At 42.4% G+C, this 19,588-nt stretch overlaps 1 protein-coding gene across 2 annotated transcripts in view; it reads right to left on the bottom strand.

The window, feature by feature from the left end:
* The window catches only part of rapgef4a (Rap guanine nucleotide exchange factor 4a), a 336,945-nt gene that overhangs the window by 19,726 nt on the left and 297,631 nt on the right, over positions 1-19,588 (bottom strand). For both annotated transcript variants that reach the window (XM_041201514.1, XM_041201515.1), the window contains 2 exons: positions 14,564-14,689; positions 7,735-7,913 (listed from right to left, as the gene is read on the bottom strand). In XM_041201514.1, the coding sequence (XP_041057448.1) occupies positions 7,735-7,913; positions 14,564-14,689 (305 nt within the window). The remainder of the gene's footprint in view (positions 1-7,734; positions 7,914-14,563; positions 14,690-19,588) is intronic.

The following is a 19,588-nucleotide window of genomic DNA, read 5'->3' as shown; positions in this document are numbered from 1 at the left end:
ATTATCGATTATATTATTTGCTTATGAATGCTTACTTTTAATGGCCTAATGTCCAGTTTAAAATAGCATAACATGCACAGATCTAAACTTGGGTGACAATGCTTTTTTGGATCCCTCCCCTCATGATCAACAAGAGCTTCCCACTCCCCGCTAACCCCCAACAATAAGGATTTAGGAAGAGATTGCTTGTAAAATTAGGGTGACTTTTCTAGTCAAATGAACTGCAGGATGGATCAGTATAGCTTAATAATATTGGCAGATGTGAGAGCAAGAGCTACTTACTGTTGGCCTGAGCGATGTGTACACAATCACACAACACAAATGAGATTTTGTTTGTGCAACAGCAATAATATCTAACAGTTATAATCTCACTATGGGAATTACAAGGACCGGGGACATGTGTTGAGTAACGTTATGGAATTCTCAAAATTAACCTAACTAGAGATTTGGGTGTCCTTAGCTCAGTGGTAGCACTATCACCCGAGTAAGAAGATTGTGGGTTCATGCCCCACTCCAGGACTTGAAAACATAATCTCAGCTGACATTTCAGTGCAGTACAGAGGGAACATGGACTGTTGGAAGTGTTGTTTTTGGCTGAGAAGTTGCATTGACATCCAGTCTTCCCTATGAAATGGGTGTAAAAGATCACATGGAAATATTCAGCCTCAGTGTAATTCTTCTGGCTTTGTCCCTAACTTCCCTTAATAAACACCACTAAACCAGTTTAATTGGCTACGTATCTGGTTGCTTTTGTGGAGCTTTGCTGTGAACAAATTGGTTGCCACATTTCCCCAAATTACAATTGGGACTGCAATTCAGAAGGTAATGCATTAGCTGTGAAGCACTTTGGAACATTGAGGCTGTGAAAAATGCTGTATAAATGCACGCTTTTTTTCCTATCTTATTCTTGATGCCCACCTGTAATCTTTCCCATGGACCCATGAGAATCTGCTTACGTAAAATATTGCCTAATGGGCAGAATCAATGTATCACACAGACCAAGCAAGGAAAATAACCAGTTCTAGCCTCTAAGGGTGTCAAATCCTTTTCTTCATATGCTGCACTGTCCTGGTATTAAAAAGCAGTGGAGGTTGAAATCATTCCATGGCTATCGATTAGTCTTTGGTAGTATTTTTCCTTTTTAATCTAATTTCCCTGCATAAAGACCAGTTTTCAGCTAATTTCTTACTCTGGGCATTTCTTCAAAGCAAAACAATAGACAAAATGGCACATTTTCTCCAATTAGCATTCTAAAAATGGTTATAAGTGCACAATATTTAGTGCTAATAAAGTGTAAGTTAAATTAGATAGTAAATTAGTTATTTGCTAGCAGCACTATGTGAAGTTATCCAAATTACACATACTAAAGTCAATTAATTTAATTAACAGATATGAATGCTAATCATAAATCAAAGGTGAGCTCGATAGTCAGGATGGAAGAGACCAAACAAGGTACCAGTTTTTTGATAACCAACAAAGGAAGAATCCCAGTTTAGAGAGGGAAACAGGGATGTTTGTGAAAATCTAGGCTCAGGTTTAATCCTTGCTTTCCAGATTATAACCGAGTTGTGGAGACTCTGTAGCTTATCCAAAATGCCACTGGGAACCCAGATCTGGAAGTCCCACCCCATTTCTGACACATGCTATATTTGCTGGTACGGAAACGTGACTCAAATGGAGCAAACCCGAACTCAGCAGGGCCACTTGAGCTCAGTGCTGAGTTCAAACAGTCCCCAATTTTGCTGGACCAAGAGCCTTATCCCACAGTGAGTGTGTTATAAATTTTTTTAGAGTAGATGTAAGTGCTTGTAAAGGGCAGATAAAGTCTGTTAAACTGTCAAGTTATTCAAACTGCCTGCTCTTTAAAAATTGAAGAAACTGCCTGCCTGTGCCCCATTTGAAAAAAATGTGCTTGCAGTTTCAATAGCTGTTTGTTGATATAATCCTAAGTGCTGTCATTATAGCATTATTACTACTTGACTGCTTCCACAGTCTGTCATTATCACAGTGGGGGGGGGGCGGGGGCGCTAAGTTCATAGCTTGATTGACAGCTCCAAGATGTTATTAAAGGATTTTTTATGTGGGGTTAGGAATACAAATGTTTGTTTTTAATAAAGAATTAAGTACTTGATGGGGACTAACATGAATTGAATGGGCTTTCATGAATGAGAGTGATTTTATTTAGTGAAGTCTGTAATAGATTTTGAATTTTATTCTATTTCATCTCAGTATTGGCAGAGGTTTTGGTGGAGCAATTAGGGAGTAACTGGTTCCCCTGTCAAGTAGGTCAGTCAATGTTATAGATTTAAAATAATTGGCAAAATTACTAAAGGGGAAATAAGGAGAAATAATTTCACATACAGGGTTGTTGTGATCTGGAAAGCACTACCTGAAAGGTTGGTGCAATCAGATTCCTGAGGTCCGCCCATGGTGGATACTGGGTGAGTTGGCAAGAATGATGTAATGGCAAAGGGTGGTGAGTGGGATGCATGGGCTGGTATGGGTTGGCACGAAGTTGGGATAAGAGCTAAAAGGGACCATGGGGTGGTTGGTATTCATAAGTTGGCACTAAGGCAGCATAGGGACTATAAGTTGACATGCGTTGGCACTAGGTTTGCATAGGGACTATAACAGGTCATGGGGATGGGTGGGGATCATAAGCTGGCATGAGTTGGCTTGGCATGGGGCAGTTGGGGGCATGTATTGGCATGGGGAGTGGGTGGGGGGGTTGTGGGAGGTAAGGGGCAAGGCCTAGAGGACCTAATATTTACCTCAGCAACTGGCAGCACCTGTGGCACCTCCAATTTGTGTCTGGGGTTGGCAGGCCCAAGCCTTTCTTGCACCCGTCCCCTGGAATGAAGGTCCTGCCATTTGGGCACTTTTTCCTGAAGTAGGTGTGGTTAGCCAGGAGATTTCCTGACTCTGCGCACCTGCCTCGAGAGCAAAATTCAGGCCCTGGTAATTATAGGCCAGTCAGTCTTATGTCAGTAGTGCAAAAACTACTAGAGACCATTGTCAAGGACAAAGTTTACTATGAATTGCGAAAGCATGGGTTATAAAGGCACAGCCAGCCTGTTTTTGGTGAAGGTAAATAACCTCTGCTTAACCCGATTCTGTTACTTCAATAAAGAACTCAGAGGGAAAAAGCGTTTGATAAAGTACTTCAAAACAGACATATTCAGAAAATAGAAACACATGGGCCAGGATTTTGCCCTCGTCGGGTGGGCTCGGTGGGGGTGGGCGGGAAGCCGACTGCTCCCTGCGATTGAGCCAATTAAAGCCTGCCCAGCGTGAAACACATGCTGCAGCGCTTATCACTGCCTGTGTGTGTGGGGGAGGGGGGCAAGCGGGGAACTTTGCGCATGTGCGCGGGTGCACACAGGAGAAGCTCCCCGAGGCACAGAGCTGCCTCAGAGGGATGAAGTGTTCTGATACTTAAAAATAAACTATTGTAAAATGTTAAGAAACATGTCCCATGAGCAGGGATATGTTAGACATTAGTATGAAAATTAAAAAATTTTTTTAATGACAGATCAAATCCTCATCCCGCTTGTGACAGGAAGGGGAATTAGGCAGATCCGTAAATGGTTGCGGCTTTGGCTTCAGGAATCAATTCCTCAAACAGTGGAACATCTAGAAACATAGAATAACAAAGCTTTTGGGTCATTCGGCCCATCCCGTTCGTGGATGAGGTTTCGCAAAAAATGCCAAGGCCTCTTGGCCTTTTTGCTTCCCCGCCAACCACAGCGAAAAATTTAATTCAGTTGAAGTGTTAATGGCCTTAATAGCCCTGTTAATTGTCAGCAGATGCACTGCCAACTCCCAAGTGCACCCGCCGACTGAAATATCACGTGAGTGCGCGATGATGTCAAGACGTTCGCCCCATGTCATCACACGTAATTTTACACTCATTTGGGTCAGGTGCACGCCCTCCCGATGAGCAGAAAATTCTGCCCACGGTATTAAAGCAACAGTAATTAGCTAAGGGTTAGGAGGCAGAGAGCAGTGGTTAATGAATGTTTTTCTGACTGAAGTGAAGTAAGCAATGGGGCCCCCGCTGATCAACAATGGGTGCATTATTTTTCTTATTAATTATAAACAACTCAGACCTGGGTACAGGGAGTACAATTTTCAAATTTGTGTATGAATAAAACTTGCAAATATAGTAAATAGAGAGCAGCATAGTAGCAGACTTCAGGAAGACATAGATTGGTGAATCAAACAAACACATTGCGAAACAGTATAAGGAGGACCCATTGGTAAGGCAGTTAAGAAAGAGTATGGAATTCAGCTTTGCAAATAAGGACATTGGTCAAATCAAGGAAGTCATGCTAAAGTTTTGGAAATCTTGGTTAGGTCTCAGCTGGAGTGTTGTGTACAATTCTGGGCACTATAGGAAATTTTAGGAAAAATGTCATGGTCTTGGAAACAAGGTCTACCAGGATGATATGAGAGACAAGGAACTTCAACTATTTGGAGAAGCTAGGATTGTTCTCCTCATAAGGGAGGAGGTTCAAGAGAAACCTGATAGAGGTATTCAAAATTATGAGAGGTTTAGATGGAGCAATTAGGGAGAAACTGTTTCCCCTGTCAAGTAGGAATGTAGATGTCAGATTTTAAATAATTGGCAAAAATACTAAACGGGAAATAAGGAGAAATTATTTCACACACAGGGTTGTTCTGATCTGGAAAGCACTACCTGAAAGGTTGGTGCAATCAGATTCCTAAGGAACTTTCAAAAAGTTGCAACTTGACATATATGTGAAAAGAACCAATTTGCAGAATTATTAGGGAAAAAACTGAGGTGTGAGGCTAAATTGGCCAGCTCTGTCAGAAAGCCAGCATAGATATGACAGGACAAATGGCCTCCTTCTGTGCCATAAGATCCTATGGAAGCAAAGCTTAACCAATGACCAACTTTCAACAAGTCCAAAAATAAGACAGAAGGTGCCACACTGGACCGGTAACTAGTTTAAGGAAAAGAACTAATACAACTGAATAAAAGAAATATCAGGATTGATTTGGTGATCTCCTATATCCACTAATGGATATAAAATGTACATAAACCACTCAAGGACAAAATGAACTGAGATCAGTTATGCCAGATTCCCACTCATTTAACAACCAATCCAATTTTTTGAAGTACTGCCAGAAACATTCATTAGTTTGCAGTTAATTACATTAATGGTAGCCCCTATTAGACTTGCATGCAAATTCCCATTTATACTGACAAAGCACTGAAATGATCTGTGTGTCTCTATAAGATGGGTAACGATGGCTGGTGGTTGTGCTGTTAGTGGAAGTTTATTTAAAACAGCTTTTTCAAGCAATTTATGAACCTTTATTTCAGCTAATTTTGTACTTTTCCTTCCCCCCCCCACCCCCAAACTCAGTCCAGGCTGGTAGCATTATTTGAAATGTTTTGTTCTTGAAATTATTTCTATGATATTGAGAGATTAAGTTTTCCAATGGGAATTCCTCTAACTTATATTTTTGAAGGAAAGGCAAAGGTGTTGATGGAAGCGTAGGAAACAGATTAGACGGAGCCCATTTTTATTCTCTCCCACTCTGCCCCTGCACAAGGTGAAGCAGGAGGCAGGGGGGCCAGAAAATTACGTGGGTTGGCATCGGGACTGATACCCAACATCTTCCCAACTCCACTGGAAGCAAGTTCTGGGCGGGAAGGTCCATGGTTGACTTTCCCATCCTGCCTCCACTTGAGAGCCCTAAGTGGCCAATTAACAACCACTTAAGGCCCTCTTCCCACCTCCGCTGCAATTTTCTCAGCTCCAGATGGGCCTGTGAACAAATATGTGGGCTATGTCAGCTGGAGGGTTGGTTGGTGGGGGGGGGGAAGAGAGGTGGTGGTGGGGTGGGGGGAAAGAGGGAGTCTTGATCTGCGTTAATCTGTTATGATCTGAGACCAGACCCACAAGTTTTGGTGAGATTTGGTTAGGGATCAATAACGTTGGTAAGTCACAAGATTCTAGAGGCTTTGAACAAATAAAAATAAAAACTTTACTATACAAGGTCAGAAAGATAAAACAATTTACAATATCCAACTTATAGTTAACTTTCAGGATAAATATGAGGCACATGTGAATTAACAGGCAAACTGTGATCAAACACACCACCCTGCACAATAAATGGCAGATGTGCCCAAATCAGGGACCATGGATTTCTCAACAACTCACCCAGATGTCAGTAACATTGTGAATCAACTAATTTCACTGAAACTCTTGTCTCTCAAGGGATTCCAGTCTTCACCTTCGAAGATCTAACCTGGAAATTCTCTCCAAAAGTCACTCCAACTCAGATGGCATCAATGTCAGCCTGCCCCACAATGTTTCAAGCTTCGTCTCCTGATATTCCATTCCCTTGGATCCCCAAGTATGCACTCAATTGCCATCTCAAGCACAACTTCATTCTGCTCCTGGTCTACACATGCGCGGAAACTCCAAGGTCTGTCAGGATTTGAAGTTCCCAACCTCTGCTCTCAATGAGAAGGCAAGTAGACTTTTGTAACACTGTGCATGATCAAGGCCAGGGACATGGACCGCTGACAGCCACAGGGCCTGCCCTTGCTGCCAGCCCCCATGGCCTCCCTCTCCCCACAGCCCCAACCCTGCGAGATCCCTCCCCAGTAGGTTATGGGGAAGGGGGGAGTTGTTCCAGCAACAGTCATAGTCTCCTCTGTGGTGCTGTCGTGTGCAAGAGCTGCTGACCCGGTTGGCTGGAAGTTTAGTCTCGTTGCTTTTTCAGGGGGCCTGCCAAAAATGGAAGATTCTTCCCATGATTACAAGTCGAGATGCAGCACTATGACAATGACCATGCAAAATGATGTACACAGATTCCACATAATAGACAGCAAGCTTTGCCATCTGCTGTAATAACAGCTAAAGTCAATTTGCACCATTAGACTAGTTTTGTCAGTGGAGTAACTGACAACTACAGCCTGAAGCACTCTTCGTTTGCCTCCTTCAGACATACTAATCTATGAGGAGAATGCCATCAAATGTCAAGCAGGGCCTCCCTCCTTGCTATGGATTCATTCTGTATCATTTCCACTGTGCAGCCACTAAACAGGGACTTGAAAAATTGTATTATTCAATCATTTGATCGCTTATATTTTGCCAAGTAGAAATATGCATTACAGACATTAAAAACAGTTGTAAAGGCTACCAACAACTTTATTCCCATGTGTGTCCACTTAAAAGTCAGATTTACCCATCTGCACAAAATAAAGGTGATCCTGTAAAATCAGGCAGGATAGCAGACTAGGGGCTAATAACACATTATTGATCGACCCAGTTTTTGTATTAGTTTCCACGTATATTTAAAGACATTTCCCTGGATCACAAAGGTTTTTAAATTATGCTTTTTCCCCCCTCTCTCCCTGCTGACATTTCTTAATTGTTTTTACAGCCTGTCCTGGCACTTTGCTTTTGAAGCTTTGTCAACTGTTGGAATGAGTTGAATCAGCCTGTGCTTGATATTTTACTGTACAATACTGAAGAAACAAAAATATCTGCCAAAAGAAAAAGAAGCAAAACTAGACAAGACGACACAAATCCAGACTTTTTCTGCCTGGAAAGAAAAATATTTTGCTTAATCCAGACAGGCAGCAACTACAACTGAAAATTTAATTAATTTATACCTTTCTTAGGACAGGTTAATGGAGTAGTAAATGATTAAATAACAATTGTATTCTACATAAATATTTTCTGCACTTACTGAGCTGCAATCTTGATAAACTTCTTCAAAAGCTGCACTCTCTTACTGAGCTGAGAACATAGGCAGATTTCTGTTACCACCCAGAACTGAATTTCATTGAATCGTCGCAGAAACAGGTCCAAGTTGGCAGTGGTTTTCTTGAAATTATGCCTTCCAAACGTGTGATAAATTAATTCCAGCTTGGGGAGAAAGATAATTAGGGAAATATGTTATTAACAATATTCAAAGGTAGCTATCGTATCTTTAATCTGAAGTCTACTTGCTGTACCTTTGCGACATTTTTGAAAATTCGATGTCGCAACAGCATAATTTGCCTGATGGCACAGTTATCAGAGCACAAGTGCACAGCATACGCCAAAGTCTTTCCCTCACAGTGAATGTGCATAAATCAAATAAATCAAGTTACCTTGTGCTGTTCTCATCCACCTCCTAATGGCTGGTACAGCACAAGATCTGCAGAGGCAATAAACCTTGCAGGTTGTTTTGTCCGACATCTTGATACAGAGGACCAAAACAACTTGAGAAAAAGCATGCTAAGGCTTTGAAACGACTTTGGAAGGTGGCTCTCAACTGTCCAGTGAACTTATTCAGTGGGTACTTGGATAACCTTTGGATGTTGTTGGTCGGGATATCACAGTGAGGCCCAAAAAGGTCTCAAACTCAATGCCCAGATTTACTGGATTAGTTAATCAAAATTGGCTTTAGGAAGAGAAAGTCAGCTCAAGCTGCCTTGAGTTCAACCTCTTGATCACTATCCAATATTCCCTGCTGGAAGTGCATGTATGGATATTTGCTGAGGCAAGTAATGGCAATTGACTATGATGCTGAGTACAAAGTGGTAGATGACACAAAGTGAAGGCTCACTCATGAATAATGTAATAGGCTTTTATGCACAGTAGCAGGAGTGAACTCCACAAGGAGATAGTGTGGAATACTGAAAGAGAAGAGAGACAAAGAGAAAACACAAAGAAAAACAAAAATATACTTTTCATCCTTTAAAAGCTATTACCCTAACCAGCCCATATAAATGCATTTAATAAACAAAGCAAGTTGGGCGGAGCAGCTGCATTAAACTCCAAAATTTCAGATACAGCTGTGATTAATAAGGAGTTATCAAATTTTGAGTCACAGGAATATTTTTCTCCCCAGGAATCTGGGAGAAGTGGTCAGTCACTTTAAATTTGTCATACTGCAACTGCCAGTTTGGCCAAATATAAAAACATCACTAGGATATTCGGAAGCTGGAATTCTTGTTAGGAAAACTTAAAAAGGTTGGCTGTAATTCAAATTAACCACCAAACAACATAATTGTTTACTTTGTTCAGAAATAATCAAAGCCATTGTTTAATAGCGGAGGTAAAAGCTCCATATCTTCCCAATGTGTTTCAAATAGGTTAATTTGATTGCAAAAGAGACAGGCCAGTCAACCTAATCAGCAAGCGTGCGGCCAAGGCCAGCAAATGTCTCTTGTGTAGAAAATCCTGTGGAAGCTGAACCACTTATGTAAGTGTGAAAGATATATATTGATACCCTTAGGCCTGGCTTTTAACCCAGTTACCGTGGAAGATTCTATAAATTGACCTCAGTGAAGGGGGATTAACAGCTCCATGCTCAAATCGATACAGATCTTGGGCCATCTCACTCAGATTATCAGATATCACTGCAGTCAGTGTGGAAGTGGTTTCTCGGAGCTATGCGGGTCAGTACAAATCCATAAGTAAAAGAGTTACAGTAGGAGTAATCCAGGGTTAACATCACCATTTGAGTTAGAAATCTATTGTTTTTTTTGTCTTTTTTAAATTAGGAGTAAGAGTTAAAAAGTTCAATAAATATGTTGTCTCTATCCAATGTTTTCTCATATCTGTTACCTGTAATAAACTTCTCCTGTAGTTTATAGTCTATAGTCTAGTAAGAGTGGTATTCTGCTATCTGAAATCCAGCAGATGAAATACATTGTTACTATCTTTAACTGGCTGGAATGACGCAATGACCCCAAAGGAGTAAAAATACTTTTTTATACAAAGAAGAGTTACAATATGAAAAAAGTGGAAGATTTAAGTAAAGCTGAGGAACCTTGACACTGTCATATGATTCCTGTGTGTTTGATGCATGGTTGTATGCACTTTAAAGGAAACTTTCTCCATTTTAATAGGAAAGAACATCTAAAAATAGAAACAGAAAGCAGTTGCATTCGTGGTCCTGGCAACAGACCAAGAATTTCTGTTTGAAACATACACCCATTTTGACGTGAAACACTACTCCTTTGTATTGTATAACAACATTTCTTAGCTGTTTAAGGTCATCTGTTTTGCTACACAGCCAAATTATTTTCTAGCTTTGTATGGCTTAGTTGCTTTCCGTAATTTAGCATTAAGTAAGTGGTTGAATTTTTGTTTCTCTGCAAGTTCCAAGAAAAGTTCAGAAAGATATCATCTTACATCTATGCTTCGATGTCTACAGGATTAAACACTGCACGATTCTGCAGCAGTGAGTTGAAGGCAGCAAGAATAAAATGTTACCAACTGTCACACTACACTGATTTCACATTGCAGAAGCATTTAAACAGTGACAATTCTAGTTTAATATAGAAAGAATAAATCAAACTACAACTGGAATATCATTTATTTGATCCCAGTTACGTTGAAATTTCTGTTGGTTTCTGTGCTGATGGTAACTTATGCCAACATCTCATTAGAACACGTAAACTAGCATAAAACAAGCAGATAAGACCATTAACACAGAATGTAAATTAATATTCGTTTAGAAGCATTTGATCAGGTGCCGCATAGGAGGTTTGGTGATCAAAGTTGTGGGACTATTGCAACATGGTTAGGAAGCTGGCTAATGGATGGAAAGCAGTGAGTTGTGGCAACTGGATATTTTGTTAACTGGAGGGATGTAAGCAATTATGTCTGAAATTTAATGCAGAGAAATGTGAGGTGATATCTTTTCAGAGGAAGCAGGAAAAATAAAATATATACAAAATGGTGAAAAATTGAAAGGAGCTGGTGAACAGGGAGGCTTGGCTCAAAGATGCAAATCTTTCAAAATGTGGAGTTCAGGTTGATAAAACTGTAAAAGTAGGATCTGGAATCTCAGGGTTTAACATTCTGGCAAAAAGTGCAAAAGTGTCAATTGGTAGAACCCTAGCCTCAGTAAGAAGATTATGGGTTCAAGTCCCATTCCAGGGATTTGAGCACTTAATCTAGACTGTGACTCCAGTGCAATACTGAGGGAGTGCTGCTTATTGAAGGTGCATCTTTTGGATGAAATGTTAAACTGAGACACCTTCTGCCCTCTCATGTGGTGTAAAAGATCTCCTAACATTACTTCAAAAGGGGGTTCTTGTGCCCTGACGAATATAAACCCTGAAATCAATGCATAAAAATAGATCACTTGGTTGTTATCATATTGCTGTGGGAGCTTGCTGTACACTAATTGGATCCATGTTTTCTACCTTACAACAGCGACAGCACTTCAAAAGTACATCATTGGTTGTAAAGCATTTTGAGATGTTCTGAGGTTGTGAAAGGCGATATATAAATGCAAGTTCCTTCATTCAAAAGGCAAAGACATAATGCTAAATCCATTGCAAAGAACTGCTTTGGCCCAGTTAGAACATCTGTGCCCAATCTAGATCTTCTATTTCAGGAAGGAAGTCAAGGCAATGTGGAGGATATAGAAGAGGGTAACTAAGATCATATGAGGAATGAGATACTTTATTTGGAGGACATACTAAAAAAACTGGGGCTCTTTTTACTGAAACAGAAAAGATTAAAATTTATGAGGGATTTTAATAAGTACATAGGGGGAAACTTTCCACTGGCTGCTGAGCTGGCAACAATGGGATATAAATTGAAGATTTCATGTCTCGCTTCGTATTAAAGAATGAAGTGAGAGGTCAAGAGAACATTTTTGATACAGGAGATCAGCATAGAAAGTTATAGCACATATGCTGATAGAAGCAGAATCCATAAGAGTTCTTAGAAAGGAAACAGATAAATATTTATTTTTTAAAAATTTGAAAGGGCACAGGGAAAAGACAGGGAAATGGGACAAAGTGGGTAGATGTTTCAAAGGTCTAGGTCATTTAATCGAATGAAAATAAATTTAAGCTTCTTTAAATTGAACAGGATGAATAAAATTTGGTAAAAACAAAAAACTGCGGATGCTGGAAATCCAAAACAAAAACAGAATTACCTGGAAAAACTCTGGCAGCATCGATGGAGAAGAAAAGAGTTGATGTTTTGAGTCTTCATGACCCTTCAACAGAACTGGGTGAATCCAAGGAGAGGGGTGAAATATAAGCTGGTTTAAGGTGGTGGTGGTGGTGGGCGGGGGGGGGGGGGGGGGGGGGGGGGGGCGTTGTTGGGTGGGGGAAGAGAAGTGGAGGGGGGTGGTGTGGTTGTAGGGACAAGCAAGCAGTGATAGGACAGATAATCAAAAGATATCACAGACAAAAGAACAAAAGAACACAGAGGTGTTGAAGTTGGTGATGTTATCTAAATGAATGTGCTAATTAAGAATGGATGGTAGGGCACTCAAGGTAAGCTCTAGTGGGGGTGGGGGGCATAAAAGATTTAAAAATAATGGAAATAGGTGGGAAAAGAAAAATCTATATAAATTATTGGAAAAAACAAAAGGAAGATGGAAGAAACAGAAAGAGGGTGGGGATGGAGGAGGGAGTTCAAGATCTAAAGTTGTTGAATTCAATATTCAGTCCAGAAGGCTGTAAAGAGCCTAGTCGGAAGATGAGGTGCTATTCCTCCAGTTTGCATTGGGCTTCACTGGAACAATGCAGCAAGCCAAGGACAGACATGTGGGCAAGAGAGCAGGGTGGAGTGTTAAAATGGCAAGCGACAGGGAGGTTTGGGTCATTCTTGCGGACAGACCGCAGGTGTTCTGTAAAGCGGTCGCCCAGTTTACGTCTGGTCTCTCCAATGTAGAGGAGACCACATTGGGAGCAACGAATAAGTAGACTAAGTTGGGGGAAATGCAAGTGAAATGCTGCTTCACTTGAGAGGAGTATTTGGGCCCTTGGACGGTGAGGAGAGAGGAAGTGAAGTGGCAGGTGTTGCATTTTTTGCGTGGGCATGGGGAGGTGCCATAGGTGGGGGTTGAGGAGTAGGGGCTAATGGAGGAGTGGACCAGGGTGTCCCGGAGGAAACGATCCCTATGGAATGCCGCTGGTGGGGGTGAAGGGAAGATGTGTTTGGTGGTGGCATCATGCTGGAGTTGGCGGAAATGGTGGAGGATGATCCTTTGAATGCGGAGGCTGGTGGGGTGATAAGTAAGGACAAGGGAGACCCTATCATGTTTCTGGGAGGGAGGAGAAGGCGTGAGGGCGGATGCGCGCGAGATGGGCTGGACACGGTTGAGGGCCCTGTCAACGACTGTGGGTGGAAAACCTCGGTTAAGGAAGAAGGAGGACATGTCAGAGCAACTGTTTTTGAAGGTAGCATCATCAGAACAGATGTGACGGAGGCGAAGGACCTGAGAGAATGGGATGGAGTCCTTACAGGAAGTGGGGTGCGAGGAGCTGTAGTTGAGGTAGCATGGGGAGTCGGTAGGCTTGTAATGGATATTGGTGGACAGTTTATCACCAGAGATTGAGACAGAGAGGTCAAGGAAGGGAAGTGTCAGAGATGGACCAGGTGAAAATGATGGAGGGGTGGAGACTGGAAGCAAAATTAATAAATTTTTCCAAGTCCTGACGAGAGCATGAAGCAGCACCGAAGTAATCATCGATGTACCGGAGAAAGAGTTGTGGAAGGGAGCCAGGGTAGGACTGGAACAAGGAATGTTCCACGTACCCCATAAAGAGACAGGCATAGCTGGGGCCCATGCGGGTACCCATAGCCACACCTTTTATTTGGAGGAAGTGAGAGGAGTTGAAGGAGAAATTGTTCAGTGTGAGTATAAGTTCAGCCAGACGGAGGAGAGTAGTGGTGGATGGGGATTGTTCGGGCCTCTGTTCGAGGAAGAAGCTAAGGACCCTCAGACCATCCTGCTGGGGGCTGGAGGTGTAGAGGGATTGGACGCCCATAGTGAAGAGGAAGAGGTTGAGGCCAGGGAACTGGAAATTGTTGATGTGACGTAAGATGTCAGAGGAATCATGGACGTAGGTGGGAAGGGACTGGACAAGGGGAGAGCGAAGGGAGTCAAGATAACGAGAAATGAGGTCCATGGGGCAGGAGCAAGTTGACACAATCGGTCTACCGGGACAGTTCTGTTTGTGGATTTTGGGTAGGAGGTAGAGGCGGGCCGTCCAAGGTTGGGCGACTATCAGGTTTGAAGCTGTGGGAGGAAGATCTCCAGAGGAGATGAGGTCAGTGACAGTCCTGGAAACAATGGCTTGATGTTCAGTGGTGGGGTCATGGTCCAGGGAGAGGTAGGAGGAAGTGTCTGCGAGTTGACGCTCAGCCTTCGCGAGGTAGTGGCCAGTCTACCAACTTCAACATCTCTGTGTTCTTTTGTTCTTTTGTCTGTGACACCCTTTGATTATCTGCTCCTATCACTGCTTGCTTGTCCCTACAACCACCCCCCCACCCCCAACCTTACACCAGCTTATATTTCACCCCTCTCCTTGGATTCACCCAGTTCTGTTGAAGGGTCATGAGGACTCAAAACGTCAACTCTTTTCTTCTCCACCGATGCTGCCTGACTTGCCGAGTTTTTCCAGGTAATTCTGTTTTTGTTTTGAATAAAATTTGGTATTGGTTCAGATTTTAAAATTGATCAATGACAGAGTAATGAATGTGTAAAATTGAAATTGTAGTTTTTAAAAATTGAATTAGTATGGAAAGTGACACTAAAGCTCGTACTGCACCTCATATACACAATTGAATAATTCCCAGTCATAAATCGTCATCTGGTAGGCTAAATCTTTGGAACTCATCAATTCAAAAGTTGCCATAGTTCCAGTAGATGGACCTTCCTGATCTGGCAGCGGCGTCTGAAAAGATCAAATGAAAACAGAAGTTAAATAGAAGATATTTTTTAGGTGCAATGTGGAATTTATGGCCCAGATCTTCTGGTCACTGGAGGAGTGGGATCGCATGCTGCTGACCCTATTTAAAACTGCACCTTTACTTTTTAACACTAGAGCCTTTAGACCTTCCTGTATTGGCTCCAGCACCGAGGTGAGTCAGGAGGCTTAGGGATGAAGTGTAATTCCAGCAAAGCCTTGCCCTCCTTTTCATCATGAACTGAAGGTCTGTCTTCAGTTCCCTGAATTTCACTGTCCTTAAATAGACCTGCCCCTGTTAGGCTCCCACATCCCTAACTCAGATCTCCCGACACTGCCAACTACTCCACCGCGCCCCCCGCCTCCCCCACAACCTCCATTGCTTCCCCCGACAATGCTCATCCCCCAACACCCTGGGCAACATGCTCACCCTCTCCTGCACACCCCGACAATGCTTACCACCACCACCACCACTGCTCCCCGCTCACCCCAACAGTGCTCACCACCTCTCTGTACCCCCGGCAATGCTCATCACCTCCAAACCGCCTGGCAATGCTCACCACCCCGCCCTGCGCACTCAAACAGCGCTCATATCTGACAATGCTCACCAAGCCTGCACTGCCCCTGACAATGCCACCTCCCACTTGCACTCTTTGGCAATGTTCACGTCTCTCCAACAACGCTAGAATGCTCCCATCCCACCCTCCAACAATGCTCATCAATCCCACCCACCCCAAAACAGAGCTGGGGCGATGGTGGGGTGGGGAGGGAAAGAGAAATTGTTGTTGGTGCGGAGGGGTCGATGGGTGCGAGCAGTGTCAAGGGTGCATGAGGGTGATTAATGTTGGGAGGGTGAGTGCGTGATGAGCATTATCAGGGAGAAGGGGGATTGTGAGCAGTGTCAGGGTTGCTATGGGTTCTGGAGCGCTTCGACATCCAATCTGGTTTACTTAAAGAGTTATGCTCCTGAGCAGGCTTTATGCCTGCCAGGAACAGTTCTAAGGTAAATCAGTATTAAAAAAACAGCATCAGTACTGGGCAAAGAACCCATGTTCACGTGTTGACATGTTCTGATGGGACCATCAGCAAGGGCTCCCACACAAGCATTTCTGGCATACCACTGATGCACAGTAGCAGCAGTGTGTACCATCTACAAGATGCACTGCAGGAATTCACCAAGGCTCCTTGACAGCACCTTCCAAACCTACGACCATTACCATCTAGAAGGACGAGGGCAGCAGATAGATGGGAACACCACCACCTAGAGGTTCCCCTCCAAGCCACTCACCATCCTGACTTGGAAATATATCGCTGTTCTTCCACTGTCGCTGGGTCAAAATCCTGGAACTCCCTTCCTAACAGCACGGTGAGTGTACCTACACCACATGAACTGCAGTGGTTCAAGGCGGCAGCTCACCACCAATATATATTTATATATTTACAATATAATTATATATATTATATATATATATATACACACACACACACACACACACACACACACAGCAAAAGATACTCCTTCCATCAATAAAACCTATGATGTACAAGGTATAATGCAGCATAAAAAGTTTGTAATCTAAAATTATGGTCAGAGAACTGGAACAGAAAATACCATTTATCTGACAAAAGTTTGTCTGAGATCATAATAACTCAAATCGTTAAGTGGGTTGTGGAAAATGTTTGATGTGGCCATGTGTCTACACCTAAAAGTAATTCCTCATTTCTACATGTCATGTCAGCACAGGCATGGAGATATTACAAATTGTCAAAAACTATATTCCTTTTAAAACAGACCCTGTCCAGCTGTTAACATGACTACCAAGAGAGTCAGGTGACCTTCTGCAAATTCAACAGACTAACAAGCTTCCAGAAAGTTCTGAATTGAATTATAATGAGCAAGGGTATCCTCCTTGAATGGTGGTGCCTAGACAGCACTCCTCTGTAGAATTTCACATTTGCTATTGTCAAAACATACGCAAACCTTAGAGACAACAGATTCCTAGACTCTATGACTCCAGGTTTGTGATGTTCTAAAGAAGTGTTATCAAGACCAATTATCCACAAGTGAAGTGCGAAAAACCACCATTTACCTTCTTTGGAATATTAATGCTTTTTGACCATGCGACTGAAACTAATTCATTACCACTGAAAGACCACCATTTGCCTTCTATTGTGTATCAATGGCCGTTAAACACGTGATTGAACCTGTTCTCTGATGCAGAAGATCTTCTATTCCTAAACCCAGAAGAGACTTGGGCAGTCTGCAGACTAAATCAACAGTACCACAGCAGCAGAAAAGACTGTGCCATCTTGCTTTTCAAGAACTGCAAGGCTTAAAAGTCTTTTAAAAAGCCTCCTCCAATCTGTTTCTGAAAAGTTCAGAGTTCACCTGTAAAGAAATCAGACCTCTGGTTACAATAGCCACCAAAGCCTATCTACATGACCTGCTGAACAGTCTTCCCTTCAAAGGAAGCCTCTATTTAAACCTAAACTTGGCCCCAACTGAACTACAATTCCGGAGTGGAAAAGCTTCCTCCTTCACTGGACTCTCAGACATGTGAACTAACTATTCTGTTTGGTTTTAATATTTGTAGAAGAGCACTACCTTCTTTAATTGCATCTTTCTTGGGGGTGTAATGGATGACTGACACAGCATTAGACTTTCCGGGGAGAATGAGGAATAAACAATCCTCCTTGTTTAAATCCATGAAAGTGTGCTGCTGGTGACTTTTAAATTGACTGCACACCAACAGGTTTTGGGAATACACACATTGGCCAGGATTTTTCCTATGGCGGGCAGGCTGGGCAGGAGTGGGCGCAGAGCCGATTGTAGGGCTGGAGGAAGCTAAAGGGATAGGGAGGGGTGAGGTTATTTAGGATTTAAACATGAAGGATGGGAATTTTAAATTCAAGTCTGGGGGAAATTGTCAGGGGGTGGGGACAGGACATGAGTGAGAAGGGCTTATAGCAGCAGAGTTCTGGATGTGCTGAAGTTTATGCAGAGAATGTGAAGGATGGGCGATTGGCCAGGAAAGAATTAGAACAGTCGGCCGGAAATGAGAAAGACATAGGTGAGAAATTCAGCAGCTGATGGACAGAAGTAGGGGTGGAGGCAAGCAATACTACAGAGATGGAAGTATGGAAGTATATATTCTTGTGATGAAGAGCACATGAAGTCTGAAGTTCAAATATTGCACAGTCTGACTCATCTTGTGACAGTCTCTGGGGAGGAAGATGGGAGCATGAGTACAACGTTTGAGGAGAATGCAGAATGCAGGATTCCTTCTTCCTAACTGGAGCAAATTGCAATTGCCCTGTTAGGGGGCTAGTTTTAACCATCCCCACCCAATGGGAAAGGAGCAACAGTGGTGTCACCCATTTCACTTTCCCTTGATTGTTCTTTCTATTGACTTCAATAGCAGGGTAGCTGATCGCTGATGAACCACCGTCCAGCCAGACAGGAGCAGTTAAAATTAATTCATGCATCTTGGTGAGGCACTCTTGACACCACTGAGACAGTGGAGAATAAATGCTCTGCATTAGTGTGCATGTGGAGGCTGACCTTGAAGAAGGGAGGTCAATGATAGATCCTTGTGTCACTCCCAATGTAATGGTATGGGTGAAGAAACATCATTGCTGGAGATGCTCTGGCTATAATTAGGTAAGCGTTGACAATCTGAGAGAAATCTCACTTAGTTCATCAACAGAGGAAAGGCATTAGACAAAGTTGGTGTGGTCCACTGAGCCAAAGGTTGCAGAGAGGTCGAGGAGGAGAACAGGGATCATGCTCCACAATCATAGATGATGTCTTTGATAAACGGCATTTACAATACATACTAATGAAGATAATCGTACAAGACACACTCTTGAAACGATGCTGATCCTTGCTGTAATATGTAAATTGCCTGTTTAAGGGACTACGTGCCCCCAGAGATTTGTCAATTAATACAGAACCAATGAGCATAGGTGATTTCAGTATTAAAGATACATTTAATTGCTTTTATGTAAAGGAATTGAACTTCCTCTTTTCCTGCATATGTTAAATCGCATTTATACTTCCGTTCTATGCAGCGTATAATACAATTTGTGGAGGATCTTCAGGTGAATCAACCTCATCCATATGTTATCAGATATTAAGCATGAACTGTTGACCTGTTAAAAATGTACAAATTGAAGTCATAGCTTGTTCTCCCAGAGCTTACAGATTCTCTAAGTAATGCAGCCTCACCCCTTACTGAATATCTTATCGACAAGGGCAATTGCCTGCATGGTTTCTTGCTGGACATGTGTGTAAGCAGCAAGTGTTTTGAAGGTTGTACATGCTGCCAGAAGTATCCCTTTAATAGCCCTCAAAGGCTCATTAAATTGGTTCTGGCCAATTTTGAATTGAAGGAACAATAAAGGAACTCTGGTTTATATTAAAATTTCTATGCAGCTGGTCCCTCAGTTGTGGAACAATATTGGCCTACAATATATAATAAAATGAGGATTTTCCATTAAGAGATAAGGATGCAGGAAGACCACTTTAAACCAGCAATCATAGGCAAGTCAATATTTACAAGATAAGCATATTATTTCATTTTCAGACTTCATGCCTATTGTAGGAATGCAAAAGGCTAGTTCGGGTGCTGTGCCCTTACAGTTTCAGCTATTCCACATCCTTTATCATGCAGCAAAGCCAATGTACAATGCATCAAAGTTTCATTGCCCAATCATTTAATTTGGATCCAGCATACCCTATCTGCCCTTCCGGATTTTGGCTAAACTTAACCTAGGGTTGATGGGGGGTTGTGGGGGTGGGGGGGGTGGTTTTAACTTGAAAAAACATTTAGGAACATCAGTGTAATCGTTAACAAGTGTACCTGCATCTCAAGGGGAATCACATTA

This window comes from Carcharodon carcharias, chromosome 12, assembly GCF_017639515.1.
Source record: "Carcharodon carcharias isolate sCarCar2 chromosome 12, sCarCar2.pri, whole genome shotgun sequence".
NCBI classification, from domain to species: Eukaryota; Metazoa; Chordata; class Chondrichthyes; order Lamniformes; family Lamnidae; genus Carcharodon; species Carcharodon carcharias.
The sequence above is the reverse complement of the archived record's forward strand: the minus strand, read 5'-3'. Positions and strand labels throughout refer to the sequence as shown.